This window comes from Glandiceps talaboti, chromosome 15 (genome assembly GCF_964340395.1).
Source record: "Glandiceps talaboti chromosome 15, keGlaTala1.1, whole genome shotgun sequence".
Classification (NCBI taxonomy): Eukaryota; Metazoa; Hemichordata; class Enteropneusta; family Spengelidae; genus Glandiceps; species Glandiceps talaboti.
This window is the reverse complement of record NC_135563.1, coordinates 8,977,978-8,995,420: the sequence shown is the minus strand read 5'-3', so window position 1 is coordinate 8,995,420 and position 17,443 is coordinate 8,977,978. Positions and strand designations below refer to the sequence as shown.

At 35.2% G+C, this 17,443-nt stretch overlaps 1 protein-coding gene across 2 annotated transcripts in view; it reads left to right on the top strand.

Annotated features, from left to right (window-relative positions):
• Window positions 1–466: 466 nt before the first annotated feature.
• LOC144446962 (uncharacterized) overlaps window positions 467–17,443 on the top strand; it is a 48,698-nt gene continuing 31,721 nt past the window's right edge. For both annotated transcript variants that reach the window (XM_078136826.1, XM_078136825.1), the window contains exons 1-2: window positions 467–801; window positions 8,421–8,527. In XM_078136826.1, coding sequence (XP_077992952.1) covers window positions 542–801; window positions 8,421–8,527 — 367 coding nt within the window. In that variant the 5' untranslated portion in view covers window positions 467–541. The remainder of the gene's footprint in view (window positions 802–8,420; window positions 8,528–17,443) is intronic.

The following is a 17,443-nucleotide window of genomic DNA, read 5'->3' as shown; positions in this document are numbered from 1 at the left end:
GACTTTTCTGATACAAACATTAGCCGTAAATTTCGTATCATCAACTTTGGGCATTAGTTTATGTACTGAACGTATTGCGCTAGGTACTATTCCCAGAGATTACGAAATGCGTTCAGTGACGTACACAAAAGTATACATTATCATCGCCACTGATCAGAGCATGTGATTGGCTACCATATTACTTACGCAGACCATACCATTCACTCCATAGGGAGAGAGCATTTGTTCGTCACTTGTGTGCACACATAGGAAACTTCATATTTGTATTTTGTGTCTGTTGACTTTAGACATACTTTATTTTGATATGTGAATATGTAATATTTCCAACAATATCGCCTAATTTTCGTTCTTTATCGAAATTCTCTAATTGCAACGCCACCCAAAGAATGGACTATTCCACTTCCTTCTTTATCCGTCAATTCATGGCGGAGTGCCGGTGAGCTAACCTCTCTCTCCGGTCTCTTTGGAATTTTTTACTCGCCCTACAGGTGTTCACCACCCGTTATTATCCTTAAAAAATGGGTCTTTGACGAATGCAGAAATGACTGGAATCAAGAAAAGGGATCCCAAGACTGAAATTACCACCGAGCGGCTGGATAGCAACGCTGAGAACGAGTCGGGAAAAACGTTAGAAAATCGTCGAAACCGGAGTGTACCGGCTGCCCTTAGCACCATCGTGGGCCAATCAGTCGACACTGAACATGCTGCTCAGGTGGAAAGGAAAGGACACATGACGGATCAAGACGGATCGGTGGATAAATCAATCATCAAGCTCTTCAGTCGTATGACTGTTGGGTTTAGGTAAGCACGTTTTGTCATTATTTTTTTGTTGTTTTGTCGAGTGTAGTCATCGGGAATGTTTACAGTACCGTTCTCTGACCGTGTTGTGTGGACATGTGAGACGACGTGACACTTTCGTAATTGAGGGCGCTATAATTAGGGTAGGTATGCCCGGCATCTGTATATATATGTGACGACATAAATGTAATTTGATTTTATACGATTATGAATAACACACCTACCATAAGAAATATATTAGCACTAAGAGAGTCGCTGTTAAGTTGATCATTCAGGTGAAAATGACACGAAGAACACAGTTGATCGCCTGTATTCGGTGGACTTGCATAGTGTCATGAGTGACATGACTGTGCTTTGTTTAGTCCGCCATACTACCATAGCGTGCCCCAATGATGAATTCCTGTAAGTTGCTAAGACAATACTGTATTGTTACTATAGATTTGATGCACCTCACTTATTTCCTTCCACAAACTTCCAATTGGGTACAAGTTCATACAACACAATACGGGACAAAACAGCACAACATGGATATTAGATCATGTAGTATGACTTGAGTTGAGGCTTTTTTGGGGTACCTGTCAGACTTCACATACGCAGATTTCTTGGACCAAATTTACATGTATACCCTGCTTTCACATATAAACAACTCAATTTACATGTAATCTAGCCATGTTCCAGAAGGATAGGGGATAGAAACTCTTTGATGAATTTATACATGGACAATAAGCAGATGCAATTAAAAGTAAGTTCTGAAAACAGTTGACCAGAGTTGCCTCAAAAGTTAGAGTTATACATGTAGAAACTATTGACAGCATCGCATGATTGCACAAGATTGGTCTCTAACTATGTTGATACCCTTTTTGTCAGACACAATCATTTAATACTGTTGTCAGTGAATTTGAAGTATAGATAAATTGTGTCCTATATTTTTGTTGCATTTCTTGGTTCTGTGTCATTTTTTTCTTTCTGTGCATGCAGTTTGTGAAGTACTTAATGTTGTTATCTAGTTTAAAATCCTAGCTGGTTGTTTAGGACACCCCATATAAAGAAATTATATTCAATATTTCCGCCGCATTCTAGTCTACTGTTATCAATCAGGACTTGAATTTAAATTCAGTGCTTATTTAGCCAAGTTCAATGTTTTGGCTACCGACTTCCATTGGTTTAAAAGACAACATCTCATAAATCTGGTAGTCTCAATGTTTAGTAGTTTATACATTGTACATAATGTGTGTGTGGTGGGTGGGGGTGGGGGGTTTGTGGTCTGACACAGAATCATGTAATAATGTAGACAGTGCAGTTGAAGTACATGTACATGTATAATAGTAATTTGTTTCCATGACTACTGCTAATTTCCAGCCCTGTCAATGTAATATTCATCAAGACACCTTGTAAACTGTGACAACAGTTTTTTTTCTCATAACATTCATTGTAGAACCAAAACACTGAGATTACAGTGTTTGTATGTAGCTGTCATCTTTTCTGCATTTGCCTTTTTCTGCCTTGGTATTCAGTGTTGGTGAAAAAAGAAACTTTTCAGTTTGCACACATGTGGACTTTTCAAGGATCAGTTTATCATTGTCAATTCCTTCTACCATAACTAAGGAATTACTTTGTTGAGATAAATTTTGGAAGAAATATTTCATTGTTCCTGTGGTCATATACAAGACTGACTGTACCCAAAAGTTGATCAGACATCGATAAATGTTGCCAGTCCAATGAGTCTAACAGAAAGTAATGCTTGCATTTACTAGTCCTGTCCAGACCTGAATTGATTCAGTTTAATCAATTCAAAGTCAGTGGCTGTGTTTTCCAAGAAAAAAACTGAGGAGTGGATTTTAATTTATTCGCTTAAAATTGCTTTTGTGTTGGTTTTGAACTGATATACAATGTACTTTGAATAGGTTCAAAACTAATCCTGATTTGGTTTCGAACCTACAATGTATTCAACCTAAGTATATGTAAGTTTTACTTTACTTAAGTGCATGTGGGGGACATGAAAATTTATTCCCAAATGGTGACAGGGGTTATTACATGTACATGTATGTGTACTTGTACACAGCGAGTTATTTCCTATGCGATCCAGATTTGAACGATGAGTTGTTTCCCATGTGACCCAGACATGACCTTGACCCTGACCTGACAGTGATGACAATCAGGTCACTTGTGTCCTTTATTTCACCCTAGCAGACATGACCATGACCAGAACAAAGGGATTTATCATTCCATACCATCCATGTAAACCAGACATGACCTGGTGTTTCTGATCAGTCGTGCCCTTTTGTCATACAGACAGGGACACAAATGAGTTGTACATTGTATGGATCTGGATGAAAATACACCCATAATTTACGAGACATTCTAGTGGTACATGTATAGTTCTTGCTTTTTGTTCCAGACATACAGTATAATAACCTGATTGAAATGAAGACTACTGTTGAAATAAAATGAAAGTACACTTTTGTGTCGCACCGCATTAGATACTGAAATTTGACATTTAGTCCTTTGTGCACAGAGTACACGTAGATACATGTATATCCACTCCCACATCTAGCTCTTTGTGTACAAAGGTAGTGGTGATCTGCACCAGTCCTACATTTAGTGTATAAAGGTAGAATTTATACCCAAATCCGATATTCTTTGACACAAAGGTAGACTTATATAAGGCATATGACATTTAGATCTTTGTATGTAAAGGTAGAGATAACCAAATATGATGTTTACATCGTTTGGGCTCAAAGGTTGAGACAGAGTCAGAAAAAAAATCAAGTGTATTCATGTAAGTGAACAGCGACACTGACACAGAGAAGATTGATAGAGGTGAATCTATGCTTGGAGCAATGCTTGCAGGTTGATGCTGGAGTTGTATAACTGTTCACATAGAGATGAAACAACACAAACATTTTCTTGTTGTATACTTTACAAGCTGTAACGAGTTTAGCTAATACTCAATGAAGGGGCTGATCCCTGCCAGTAAAGTTGTATTGCCTAAGAGGTGAACAAGACATAAAGTAGAGATATTTATTAGGACCAAACCCATACTACTGCATTATATCTGCGTTTCTATGCATTGTTTATTAGCCATACAAATGTACATGTAGATTTGTCTGGACGCAATGTGAGTATGCCAAAATTTACAAATGTACCAAACATGGCCCAGAGACTCGGCTATTCAAGTCGATCACCAGAACATAATTACACTGGCCAAACCAGTATGTTGAGTCAGATTGCTAAGTCTTTGGCCCAAACGAAGCCAAAATGACACTGTGTAAACGTATTTTACTGAGATTTCAGTATTTGAGTTTGGCAAAATTTAGTGTGTAAACTACTAATGTAATGAATCTGTGATGGATGTAACAACTCACATTTGCTGAATGATAGAAAATTGATTTTATTTTCAGTTTGTTTCTTCCGAAATGCACACTTGCTATATATAAAATCTCTACTCTTGGCAACAGCACAATTCTGAGAATTGCACTATCGTATCGTATCAATAATTTCAGGTGAAATCTAAAAAAAATCAATGATATTATTACATACGTCGGTTAAATGACATAAGCGTGAATAAAGTTAGGTGAACAGAGATACAGTATATGTACCAAGAATTTTTTTTTTGAAAATTGTCACAATTCAATGTTATACATTTTTCAAAATATGACATTTTTTATTTTTCGAAATCAAGCCACAACAAGAAAAGAAATGGCCTCGGTGCAAGGAGCAGTGAATTTCACTTCTTTTTTTTCTTGGCCAGATAAAAGTTGACTTTATCTGCTTACATACATGGATGAATAGCATATTGAGTACGCCATTAAAAGTCTGCTGTGTTAATCAAAGCTTTAGGTACAGCTGCTGGCCTACTTCATGGCGCATCTTGAAAGTGTGACATCCTTTAAGAGGCCGTATTCCAAGGCGTTACTGAAAACAGAGATAAGTAATAAATTGCTGCAAATTGCCTGTGTGTACTATATCGGCATACCAAATCATTTAAGGCAGACATGTAACCCTACTTATATGTAAACGATACATGATAAATTCATAATTTGTCCGGTTATTTTGCATTTAAAAAGACTGTGGTGGTATATTGTTCAGTTATTCATCGCCAATCTTCTACACAAATATTTTCAGGTAAACAATTCCTATGGATTTCAGTGTTTTTCTAGACTTGCGTTAGTCGATTCACACTAGCTGAACAGCTGAATAACTAGGTGAACTAGAAACGCACATAAAAAAATCAAAAAAAAAAAAAAAAAAATAATCTACCCACCTACCCCACCTATTCTAAAATTTGAATGTAATTGGAACCACACAGTTTTTTGTTTGTTTGTTTGTTTTTTTTGTTTGTTTTTTTGGGGTTTGTTTGTTTGGTTTTTTTTGGGGGGGGGGATAGCCAATTCACCGATTTTTTTCAGTGTGAACATAGAATTCCTTCATGAAGCACCAAATGGTAAAACCATACATGTATCTATTCAATTTTGAAAGGAAGGCAACTCAATCATGTATCTAACTGTTTTCTTCCATTTACGACAGCATGTTGGCAAGTGTCCAGAAAATAAATACAAAATGTAATATTTCTGGTTGATTTACTCAACACGTACATGTAAATGTATTTATCACCTTAAAATTAACATAGTAGATTTTTTTATCACAAAAATATTTCAAGTTTTTGCTGTAATTGCAAATTTACAAATTTCTATTATCACTAATTTAAAAGAAATTCATGTACAAAATTTTCCAAAAAGTTAGTAGGACAGGATTTTGTTCTTGTATTAATTTTGTTCAAGACAGACTTCAGTGTCGTATATCTACTTGTGTAAATGTCAAGTCGAGGTAAAAATTTTATCATAGAACAACCCTTATATTTGATATGTGTGATTTAATTTATACTATATTTAATATTTATTATGTTCAAGACGGACTTCAGTACCATTGTTAAATTATGAATATTAATGCAAATTAAAATCTAGTAGAAGATTTTATAGCCAAAAGGTCGTTTTAACGCAAGACGTGTTACTTTATTTTTGCCATATGTAATAATTAATTTTTTTTCAAATCGGATTTCGGTACCGTGGTAGATATCAATGCAAATTTAAAATCGTCTGGAAGATTTTTATCACCAAAAGGCAATTTTAACTTGATATGTATGATTTAATTTTTGCCATATTCAATATTAATTTTGTTCAAGTCAGACTTCGGTACCATGGTAGATATCAATGCAAATTAAATCGTATGGAAGATTTTATCACCGGCAAAGGCCATTTTGGATCAAGGTGTGCGCATTGAATTTTTATGATGACAAAAATATAAAGCTATCAGCATCAGTAAATGTGAAGATGATCTTGGTAATCAACGAATAAGAATCAGTAGTAATTTATCAACATCTGTTTTGATTAAAGTTTGATGTATTTTTGAAAAAGAAAAAAATGTAGTTATCAGAAAAGAGATGCCAGCAAAGAAAATGAAGGAAGCCTGAAATAAAATGGAGAATAAATTATTCATGGTTCCAAGAATCAATAAGACAGTAAAAATATACTAGTAGTTACTTTGGAATGATCAATTGAAAACAGTTTTGACATTTCAGTCCATCACAGACTGTGATCACGCAAGTAATAAATTACTCGGCATTGAATGTGTGAAATCTTCTGTGAACCTGTGTATTTTTATTTGTCTGTACATGTAAACTTATTTTCGTTTATTTAGCTGAAATGATATTTTCACCAAAAATAAATCATGAAACTAGAAATAACTTCTTTCTTTTTTAATGGTCAAACCTGAGAAACTATAAGGTAAAAATTATTTGATGTGTGAATCAATACAACTACAATAGTGATGTGACTCAATATGTAGAACTCAAAATTAACATTATATCTAGAATACCAAGTTTATAAAAATTATAAAAAACTAAACTAGACTAGCAAGGGCTGTAATTACATAGTAGTCAACTTTTTTATTGGCAGAATTAAAGTGTAGCCAAAATGAGGATTATCTTTCATTTCATGTCAATTTTCATTTCGTATCTTTCTATACAATATTGATCATTGAGCTCCAAAATGAATATAGTATTAGTAACAGAAATTCATTGTATTCCATCACTCAAATATGCAGGTGATGGAAATGTCAGTAGAATGCCCCCCCCCCCCCCTCCATGTCTATGTCTATGTCCAGTCTGCAACACCCATTGTATGCACACAATAGCATGAGGTAATTTTATGTGTGCTCCATTGTTATAGAATACACAGCAACCACTGTTGAATGATTATATAATCACCTAATTTGCATATAACTGTTGCTCATCTTCCAAATTTGCATACACATCTTCAAGGCTCATGGGCTTTGTTTCAGTAAAGATATCTGAACCTCTGTGAAAGAAAGGGGCAAAATAAGCACATATTTGAGCACAATTTTATTAGATGATAACAATTTGTAACAAGCCTTTAAATATTATGCTATGAATATGCTACTATTGCTAGTTCTGTATTGACCTTGTTTCTATCGTCCTACTGAAATAGGAGGTATTCAGGGGAATGTCAGACGTCAGTGGCATTGATGATGACTTGCAATTTTTGAATGCTTCTCATTTCATGGCACTGTTCAGTGTCACTTTATATACAGCAGTTGACTCTTAATATTCATGTCCAAGGTATTCTTGAAATTCGTACCCAACATGGTCATATGTCTCAGTGTGTTGAGACAGAATGGATGTCAAAGAACAAGTAGTGTAACTGTGTTAGTCATAACAGTTTTAAAAATTAGTATATAATTTGATCTTTTTTTGATCATATTTCAGTCTTTGTGTCATTGTATGTATGTATGTATGTATGTATGTATGTATGTATGTGTGTGTGTTAGTAGTGTGTGTATCTGTATGTATGTATGTATGTATGTATGCATGAATGTATGTATGTATGTGTGTGTGTGTGTTAGTAGTGTGTGTATCTGTATGTATGTATGTATGTATGTATGTATGTATGTATGCATGAATGTATGTATGTATGTATGTATGTATGCATGAATGTATGTATGTATGTGTGTTGGTAGTGTGTGTATCTGTATGTAGTGTTCTCATGTACCAAGTAAAATTAAAAACCGTAAAATGTTTGTATTTTTTCTGAATCGTAGTTTCACTATCTGTGTTTGATGTGTATGTGTGTGTGTGTGTGTGTGTGTGTGTGTGTGTGTGTGTGCCTGTGCCTGTGTACAAGTGTTGTCAGTGTATGTATCATTGTATGTGTCTCAGTGCAAATATCTTAGTGTGTGACAGTACACAGTGACTGTGTATCTGTTTGTCCTATGTACATGTAGACTAATCAAGCCATCACTTGTTACACACTCCCTTGGTAAACTACATGTAGATGACAGTCACCACTAGGAAGTATTGACTCAGCTTCAGTGAGTGCTTTGTTTGTGTCTCGCGTAGACAAAAGGTAGAAAAGTGAATAGCTGTATATGCATCCCGGAAGACACGGCCATTAGGAACGCTTCAAAGGTCCTTTACATTTTCAAATAGAAGATGTACATATTACACAATGAAAGTATAATGCTTGGCTTTCCCCCAAACAAAAGTTTTCTTTAAAATTTTCCAACACTTTATCAATCATGGCTCTGTTTTGCATCTTAATTTACAGAAGCAAACTGGTATCACCCAAACCGAAACCATTCCGAGGAACGCGGTTAACATGGAAAGAAAAGATCCGTTTGAACAATGGCATATGGAGAGCTTGGCATCTTCAGTGTAAGTGAATTATATTTATACGATTTATCACCATATGTGTATTGTTAGAAAATAAAGACAGATGTATTTGCTATATGTAAAGATCAGACATGGCCGTGTCACATTCAATATGAAATATCCTGGTACAAAATCCCTGATTATGTCATTTGATATTATTCATCAATATTTTTCTTTGCTCAGCGAGAGCAATTATGAGTGACATGAGGGGCCTTGTCATTGCGAGGTGAAACTAGACTATTGCTGAAACCCCCTTGTCAGGAGTACAGTTTTTATAGCTGGGTGAATTTTGTGTAAAAATATACAATGTACTGAAGATGTTTTATTTATTGATTATTCCAAAATACCCATTCCCCGTTCATCATAGTGTATGACCACATTTTATGCAATATGTACATTTGGCAAGGAACAAATAGATTGATCTATGTTTGTACGTATTATTAAAAAAATGAAAAATGAATCAAATTTGAAATCAACGTTAGTGATCATGACATGGTATACACTTGCTGTGTTAATAATAAAAATAATAATAATGTTGGGTTCTTATATAGCGCTTTCCCACACAGTGCTCAAAGTGCTTTACAATTATTACTCCTGGCTCGGATCAGAATGGCACAACAGCCATTTACTCTTCCTCAACTCCCCAGGGAGCATACAATCCATTGCAGCCATTTCCTTAAGTGCATAGGATTAAAGCCTTCACATTGTAACCTACATCCTACCAGGTCCCAAATTATACAGCTGGGTTGACTGAGGCACAGTCTGGTACAAATCTTGTATATTTTGACATATTTATGTGTGTGTGATATACTCAGTGTTACTTGTCCAGTGATTGATTGATTGAACACAGATTCAACATGACACACAACACGTCTCTTGCTGGTTGCAATTATTATTTGGATGATATACATTGACATGTAAGTAGGTCATCAGACTGAATGACCAGAGCTGTAATACAGGATAAAATAAGTTCAGAATTTGAAATATTTGCCCTTGGCCTTCCTCTGTACTTCACCTCCATTTCTTCAGCCCCATGTTGACAAATATATTACATATACAGGACATATGAAGTTCAAATGTAAAATTTGAAACATGGCCATGGCCTTCCTCCTCCAAACCAATTTAAGGTCAAGAGCAAAATTTGAAAAGTTTGGCCTTGGCCTTCCTCTGTACTGTACATATCTCTCTTATCCCCTCCAACCCCCATGTTCCCCAAGAGAGACATTGTCTATGACTCATGAGTACATATTCAGTTCAAGAACACAAATTTTGAAATAGTTGGCCTTGGCCTTCCTTTGCACTGTACCTACCCTCAAAGCCCCAGGCTCCCAAAGAGACTTCATGTATACCTTCATGATCTTTGTGTCTAATCACAACCACAAATCATCAACTGAAATCCAATTTATCAAAAGAGAAACGTTGATGAAGAACCCATACCTATGATGCCAGCGATGTGGTCAGTGAGTTTCGTGTACTAGTTTTGACATTGATCAATGTTCTCCCCAGGAAAGATGGCAAGGATTATGACTAATTTGCATATAATTTACATATAAATAACATTGAAGTTTGCATAAATATTTGCATAATGTTCAGCATATAATATGCATCATGTCTTCAACACTGGAACAAACACTGACATGTTTATTTTAACACACACACACACACATATGTACATCGAGGATCAGCCATTTCTCTTCATGTAAAAGTATTACTGGGGGTATTATGAATTTGACATTCAAAGCTCAAGGATGGTAGAACACTTTTGAAGCAAGGTAGAAAACTCGCAAGCATGGCAGCCTAGATGGCACAGATGGTGCAAACACCATGAATTCTCTAAAGTGGGGAGAACACTGATTGATTAATTTGGGATCAAATGATTAAAAAACCTCAAAACTGTAAAAACAGCATGATTCCGAGATTTTCAAATTTTCATCATATCTCATTATTGATGGCATTATAGTACATGTTACTATCACACAGTGATTGAAGCAACCATTACATTTGTACAGATAACTTTAATAACCAGATACCCAAGACAAATAGCTTGTATATATGTCAAAGTTGACAACAGTAGCTACAGGAAAGATAATATATTTTGTCTGTACAGACAGGCACAAGATAACATAACATTTCAGTGCTAAGAGTTTACATTATAGCTTTGGTATTTATAAGCATAGTTTTGTGACTTAAAGCCCTTGATATGTTATACGCACATCTGTTACTACTTCATTAAATGGGGATATAAAATATGCCACCCTACGCCAAATAATACAGACAGATCCATTGTGTTTAATAATACACATTCCTATAATCGTTTTAAGAGTTTATAGATATGTACATATTACATGTACATGTATGTATGTATGTATGTATGTATGTATGTACATGTATGTATAGTCTATACAGTGTTCTCCCCAGAGGGTTTTAGCGTATCAGGCCCGATATCCTTTAATTTTCGCCGATACGTGATCAGTTGCCCCGATACGCTATCAGATTGCATAGGTTTCGGTAATATTGCACGTTGACATTGTTCATCTGTCACTCTGTCAGCTGACGCCTGTGTTGTTTCACAATGTTTGTATTGATCCTTTACATATAAGCAGCAACTAAAACTAAAGTGTGTCTAATTAGTCAAATGACTATTCAACCCTCTACCACTACCAGACAGATTTCATTGAAGTTTGCCGTCAGTATTGTTTTCGATAGGAATAAAATGTGTGATTCACACTACGGTACAACAGCTTTCGGTAAAATCAAAGGCAAAACCGACCATCCGCAACGTCGGTTCAGCCATAGAAGCAAGTCGGAACTGCCAGATTTTGACAACTATAAAATCAAAGGATGCCGTGTCATTTTGCTATAAAGTATAAAAGTTCGACAAACTCATGAAGTTGGCATTCAGTGTCTCGTTAATTTTCTATGAGTGACTGAGTTACACCAAGTATGTCTCAACCCAAGAGCATCAATGTCGTGAAAAGAGTTGAACAGACTAATGTACCTTTCGAAAAAGTGGCGATGTTATCTCCGATTATCAGTTTCATGTTCAATTTTACTCTGAAAGCACGTTTAGTTTGTAGTCTGACATTGTAGACTGATACATCGTACGACTACAATGAAAGCATGGATTTTCCAATATGGCGGCCATGACGTCACAAACTATCGTGAGTTTTTGAAGTCCTCAATAGGGAAGTGTAGTAAGTAAGTGTATTACAAAATTTCGGACTAACACGATGTTTGCCGGTAGCTGTACACAAACTCTAATTTATCTGTGGACATTTAGATTCAAATAATTTCAGCTTTCCTAAGAATAATAATCAATAATACTCTTTAAAAAACTGTTATGAGTTTCTTATTGGTGGTAATATTTTGAAGTAATAAATTGGCCTTCAACTTTCCTTTGGTCACATGTACATGTACTACTTCTTTGATATTATGATGTACTTTGATTTTATCATTAAGTTACCCAGGAATATAATTATTTTGTTATGTAAATGTATGCTAATTTATGCAAATGAGTCAATGTCCTATCAACAAATCCTGGGGAGAACACTGCTGTATCATGTATGTATGTATGTATGTATGTATGTATGTATGTATGTATGTACATGTATGTATGTATGTATGTATGTATGTGTGTGTGTGTGTGTGTGTGTGTGTGTGTGTGTGTGTATGTGTGTGTGTATGTATGTATGTATGTGTTTATGTATGTATGGATATACCTATGTAATGTGATTTATATGTATATAGGCATGTATGTGCAGTGTTCTCCCCAGGATTCGTTGATAGGATATCGGCTCATTAGCATAAATTAGCATCAATTTACATATAATTATATTCCCGAAAAATCAAAGTACATCATAATATCAAACAAGTATGTACATGTGGCCAAAGGAAAGTTGAAGGCCAATTTCTTACTTCAAAATATTAGCACCAATAAGAAACTCATAAAGCAGTGTTATTGATTATTATTGTTAGGAAAGCTGAAATTATTTAAATCTTAATGTCCACAGATAAATTAGACCTTCGAAACACGAAAAGTTTGTGTACAGCTACCGGCAGACATCGTCTTAGTCCGAAATATCGTGATACACGAGACTTACTATACTTCCCTATGGAGGACTTCAAAAACTCGCGATAGTTTGTGACGTCATGGCCGCCATTTTGGAAAATCCATGCTTTCATCGTTGTCGTACGATGTATCAGTATACAATGTCAAACTACAAACTAAACGTGTTTTCAGGGTAAAATTGAACATGAAACTGATAATCGGAGATAACATCGCCACTTTATCGAAAGGTACATTAATCTGTTCAACTCTTTTCACGACATTGAAGAATGCACATGCTCTTGGGTTGAGACATACTCGGTGTTACTCTGTCACTCGAACTCATTGAATGTCAACTTCATGCGTTTGTCGAACTTTTATACTTTATAGCAAAATGGCACGACATCGTTTGATAGTTGTCAAAATCTGGCAGTTCCGACATGCTTCTACGGTCGAACCGACGTTACGGATGGGCCGGTTATGCCTCTGATTTACCGAAAACTGTTGTACCGTAGTGTGAATCGATCACACTACCATTAGCGGGTTTACGCATTTTATTCCTATCGAAAACAATACTGACGGCAAACTTCAATGAAATCTGTCTGGCAATGGTAGAGGGTTGAATAGTCATTTGAATTAATTAGACACTCTATAGTTTTACTTGCTGCTTATGTGTGAACTTGTGAAGGATCAATACAAACGTTGTGAAACAACAAAGGCGTCAGCTGACCGATTGACAGATGAACAATATTTACCGAACCCTATACAATCTTATAGCGTATCGGGACAACTGATAGCGTATCGGCGAAAATTAAAGGATATCGGGCCCGATACGCTAAAACCCTCTGCGGAGAACACTGATGTGTATTATAATGTATAATATGTATAATATGTACATGTGTACATTTGTATGTGTGTTTGGTGAGTATCAGTTGTTTTCTCAAGTTTGACTAGCTGTGTTCTCACAAGAAATCAATAACAGTGATGATAAAATATCAACATCATAAATTCCATTACAGTTAATGTAATTTGTTGATATATGATACAAAGCTAATATCATAAATTGATAATTCATATATAGCCTTGTTAGTGCTGATAGTTTAGTGGAAGGTTTGCGTTCACGTCCGATGACGTCAATTGACAGATAAATTGAGATAATCAGTCTTCTCTTACTGTCACAACTCCTTATGTGAACTCATTACAATGTAAAACCATCATTGCAAGGAACAATGTTAACTTAATTGAAAGTTTTGATGTCAAATAATACAAATATGTAAACTATACTACAGTGAACTCTGCCCTGTGAAGCTAGTAAATTTCCAATACATGTTTGATGTTCATGAAAAAGGAAAGGTCAGTAACATTAAGAGATTTAGAAATGTAAAAAATTTCAGAAAATTATACTGACTTTTGGTGAAAAATGAGCAATAAATAATTGAGGGTCATAAAAATGAAGGGTTGATCGATAGTAGTTTGATAAAACTGCTAAAATTTTCGGAAAAGAATGCTACATTATTGTGTTTCACATATTAACAGCCACTGCTTTTTGGCGGAAATTATCAATAAATAATGAGCGTAGAATCTTGGTTTGCTAATCTCGTGATCCTCTTCAATGCATAGGATTATCAGTTTTCAACACACAAATCCGGCTACAAAATGTACACTGTATACGTCAAGCTGGGTAGACCTCAGTAAATGGATAAATCATGTGAACAATAGTGCATGTCTGTAGTTTGCTATCACACAATTTATCAAACATCATAAACCACAGTCCTCTTTATAGCATCGTCCATAACATACTTGCTTCGTTGCTTCAACAGAAATGTTTGCTCTGGGTTGCGAGAATGACATATGATTTATAGGCTCTTCCTGATTGGCTAGCTACATGTACAATATGTTTAAGACCTAACTCGACGATTGGCTAGCTACATTATGTTTAAGACCTAACTCCACCTTCCAGTCTGAATGTAGACTCTCTCGCAAGTCCTTGGGAACATCGTTGAAAGGGCTGTTTTGTATGTACCGATATCTACCACATAATTCTACTTGAATATCCTTGTACTGTGAGCGCTCATTGACTACATAGGGCTAATCATTTGTTGACGTGTCACTGCGTTGCTCAGTGTTATTGCATTGCCCCAAGGAGCATTGAAAAAAACATGTCAACAAATGATTACTTTAGTCCAATATTTGTATGTAGTCGATGAGGGTCCACAGTACAAGGATATTCGAGTACAATTATACGGTAGATATCGGTACATAGAAAACAGTGTGCCCTCTAGTGATAGCGAAATTTTGTTGGTGTGAGTCAAAAAGAGAAAAACTGGCATTTCTTGTGCGTCACCACATAGTAAGAGATAGGGGATTACCAAATTTTGGTGCGTCACTAGAAATTGTGTGCATCAGTGGCATGTCAAATTGGCTTGGAGGGCACACTGACGCTTGCTGTCTTATAACATGTAATGTTTGACTCCAATCAGATTTGCCGTAATACCAAGGAGGATTTGGACCTAGTATCATTGCCCTTGCATTCCAATGTACAAGATTGTACCTACATATACCCTGTTGTTAGTATAAGTACTAGTACAAAATGTTTTGATAATACAAAAATGTGTGTGGAACTGAAAAGATAAAATAAACAATTGACAGAGATAAGGTAATCACTGAAGTAAGGCCTAAAAATACATGTAATTGTTTGGTTCCGGTTACCCAACCCTACCTAGTTTTTCACTGTTCACTCTCAAATTTTTTTACATATAAAAAATAATAAAATCACGAAAACTGTAAAGTCTCACAAGATATACGGATGTGGAAACTGACCTCAACTTAAAAAAGACAAAATAAAAATGTTCTTCCAATCTGTAATTGCTGTACATCTGATGGGAAGAAACCAATAACACAGAGACCATATGGAAAACAACCAAAAACAAAACACTCACATATGAAGAAAAAAAAATATCTATAAAAAATCAAATCTACCCACCCCAACTATTCGAAATTGAGCATAATTGGAACCACACAATTATTTTTTCAAACCTAAACACATTGCAACAGACATGAATATGTGTAACACACATCGTATCAAAACGTCTAAAAGACCATCTGTTCATAGCTTGAACTGATGAAATATTTCTCATGTTCCGACTCTTACACTACCGGTAGTCACAGACACAAATTCATGTTTTTGTTGGTATAACCTGACCTCTTTCCTACTTTATACAAACATAACTCACTATCTTTGGCATAATAAATAACAATTAGATATTATTCCCCAATATTTTTCTTCGTTCAGGCAAGGAAAATATGAGTGACCTAAGGAGCCTTTGTCACTACGAGTCGCTAGATGAGTGGTGACAACCCCTACGTAGGTCACAAATATTTTCCGGCTGAATGAAAGAAAATATTGGAGAATAACATAATTATTCCAGCTCCAGTAATATCAAAGAAATATCGGGGAAGTAATGGTAATTTTGAACATTTTGACTCGTATTTCAAACAGCAGAATCAATGACGTACATGTAGACACATGTTGTCGTGACATAGACACATGTTGTGACGCAGAACAACCAGAGTATATATTACATATGTTTTGTTCTAAAGTGCTCATGCATGGTATAATAATGATAATACATGGTTTATTAAAATAGAATTGTAACCAAAATAAAATGCTTGAGTTCACATATCAGTAAAATAAAGATGTTTGGAAACAAAAACTAAAATAGTTGACAAATAAAATGGGTCATAAAATATAAAGTACAATGATTAAAATTAAAATGCAGTCACGAGGAACGATAAAAGGCAGTTACAGGAAAACTAACCCAAAAAATAAAACAAAAGAAACAAGGATACATAAATAATGAAAACAAACTAACTAACAAACAAACTGTCAACACATTAAAATACAATTTACTCAACCAACCAAATGCTGTACACAACAGGACTGTTTGTATGCTGTGTGAACAGTTTTGCCTGACTAAGTGATGTTTGAAAATTTTGCCAATTTATGACTTGATGGCAGTCTTCCAAAAACAAAATATTTATTAACTTACAAACAACTGCATTAATGGAATGTGTCATATATAACTGATAACAGTCAGTTTAGATCCTGTGTACTCTTTAAAAAATAAATAGACATAGTTGTGTAGCTACACAACCTCAAAAAGGCTTGTTATGAAAACTGTTTTGACAGTATCTGTATCTGTATCTATCATTCTGTATCTGTATCATTCTGTATCTGTATCATGTTATCTGTACCTGTACCTGTATCTATCTCAGTTCTGTATCTGTATCTATATCTGTATCTATGTCTGTGTCTGTATCTGTATCTGTCTCTGTATCTGTATCTGTCTCTGTACATGTATCTGTCTGTCTGTCTATCTATCTATCTATCTATCTATCTATCTATCTATCTATCTATCTATCTATCTATCTATCTATCTATCTATCTATCTATCTATCTACAATGTATCTCTGTACAATGTATCTGTATCTGTCTGCATCTGTATCTGATTCTGTAATAATAATAATAATGTAAATTGTTGGTTTTTATATACCATACTGCTTTCCCACTCTGTGCTCAAAGCGCTTTACAATTATTACCCCTGGCTCGGATCTACATGTACATGTGTAGCAGCACAACAACGGCCCTTTATACTTCCCTCAACTCCCTGGGGAGCATACCATCGATTGCAGCCTATATCTGTATCTGTATCTGTATCTGTATCTGTATCTGTATCTGTATCTCAATCTCAGTTTAATCTCAATCTCAATAATCTGTAATCTGTATAAATTGCTCATAAGTATTGCCACATCACTCTCGCAAGCCAAAGTAACACTTGTTCCGCTGACACAACAAAAAATACATCATCAACTCA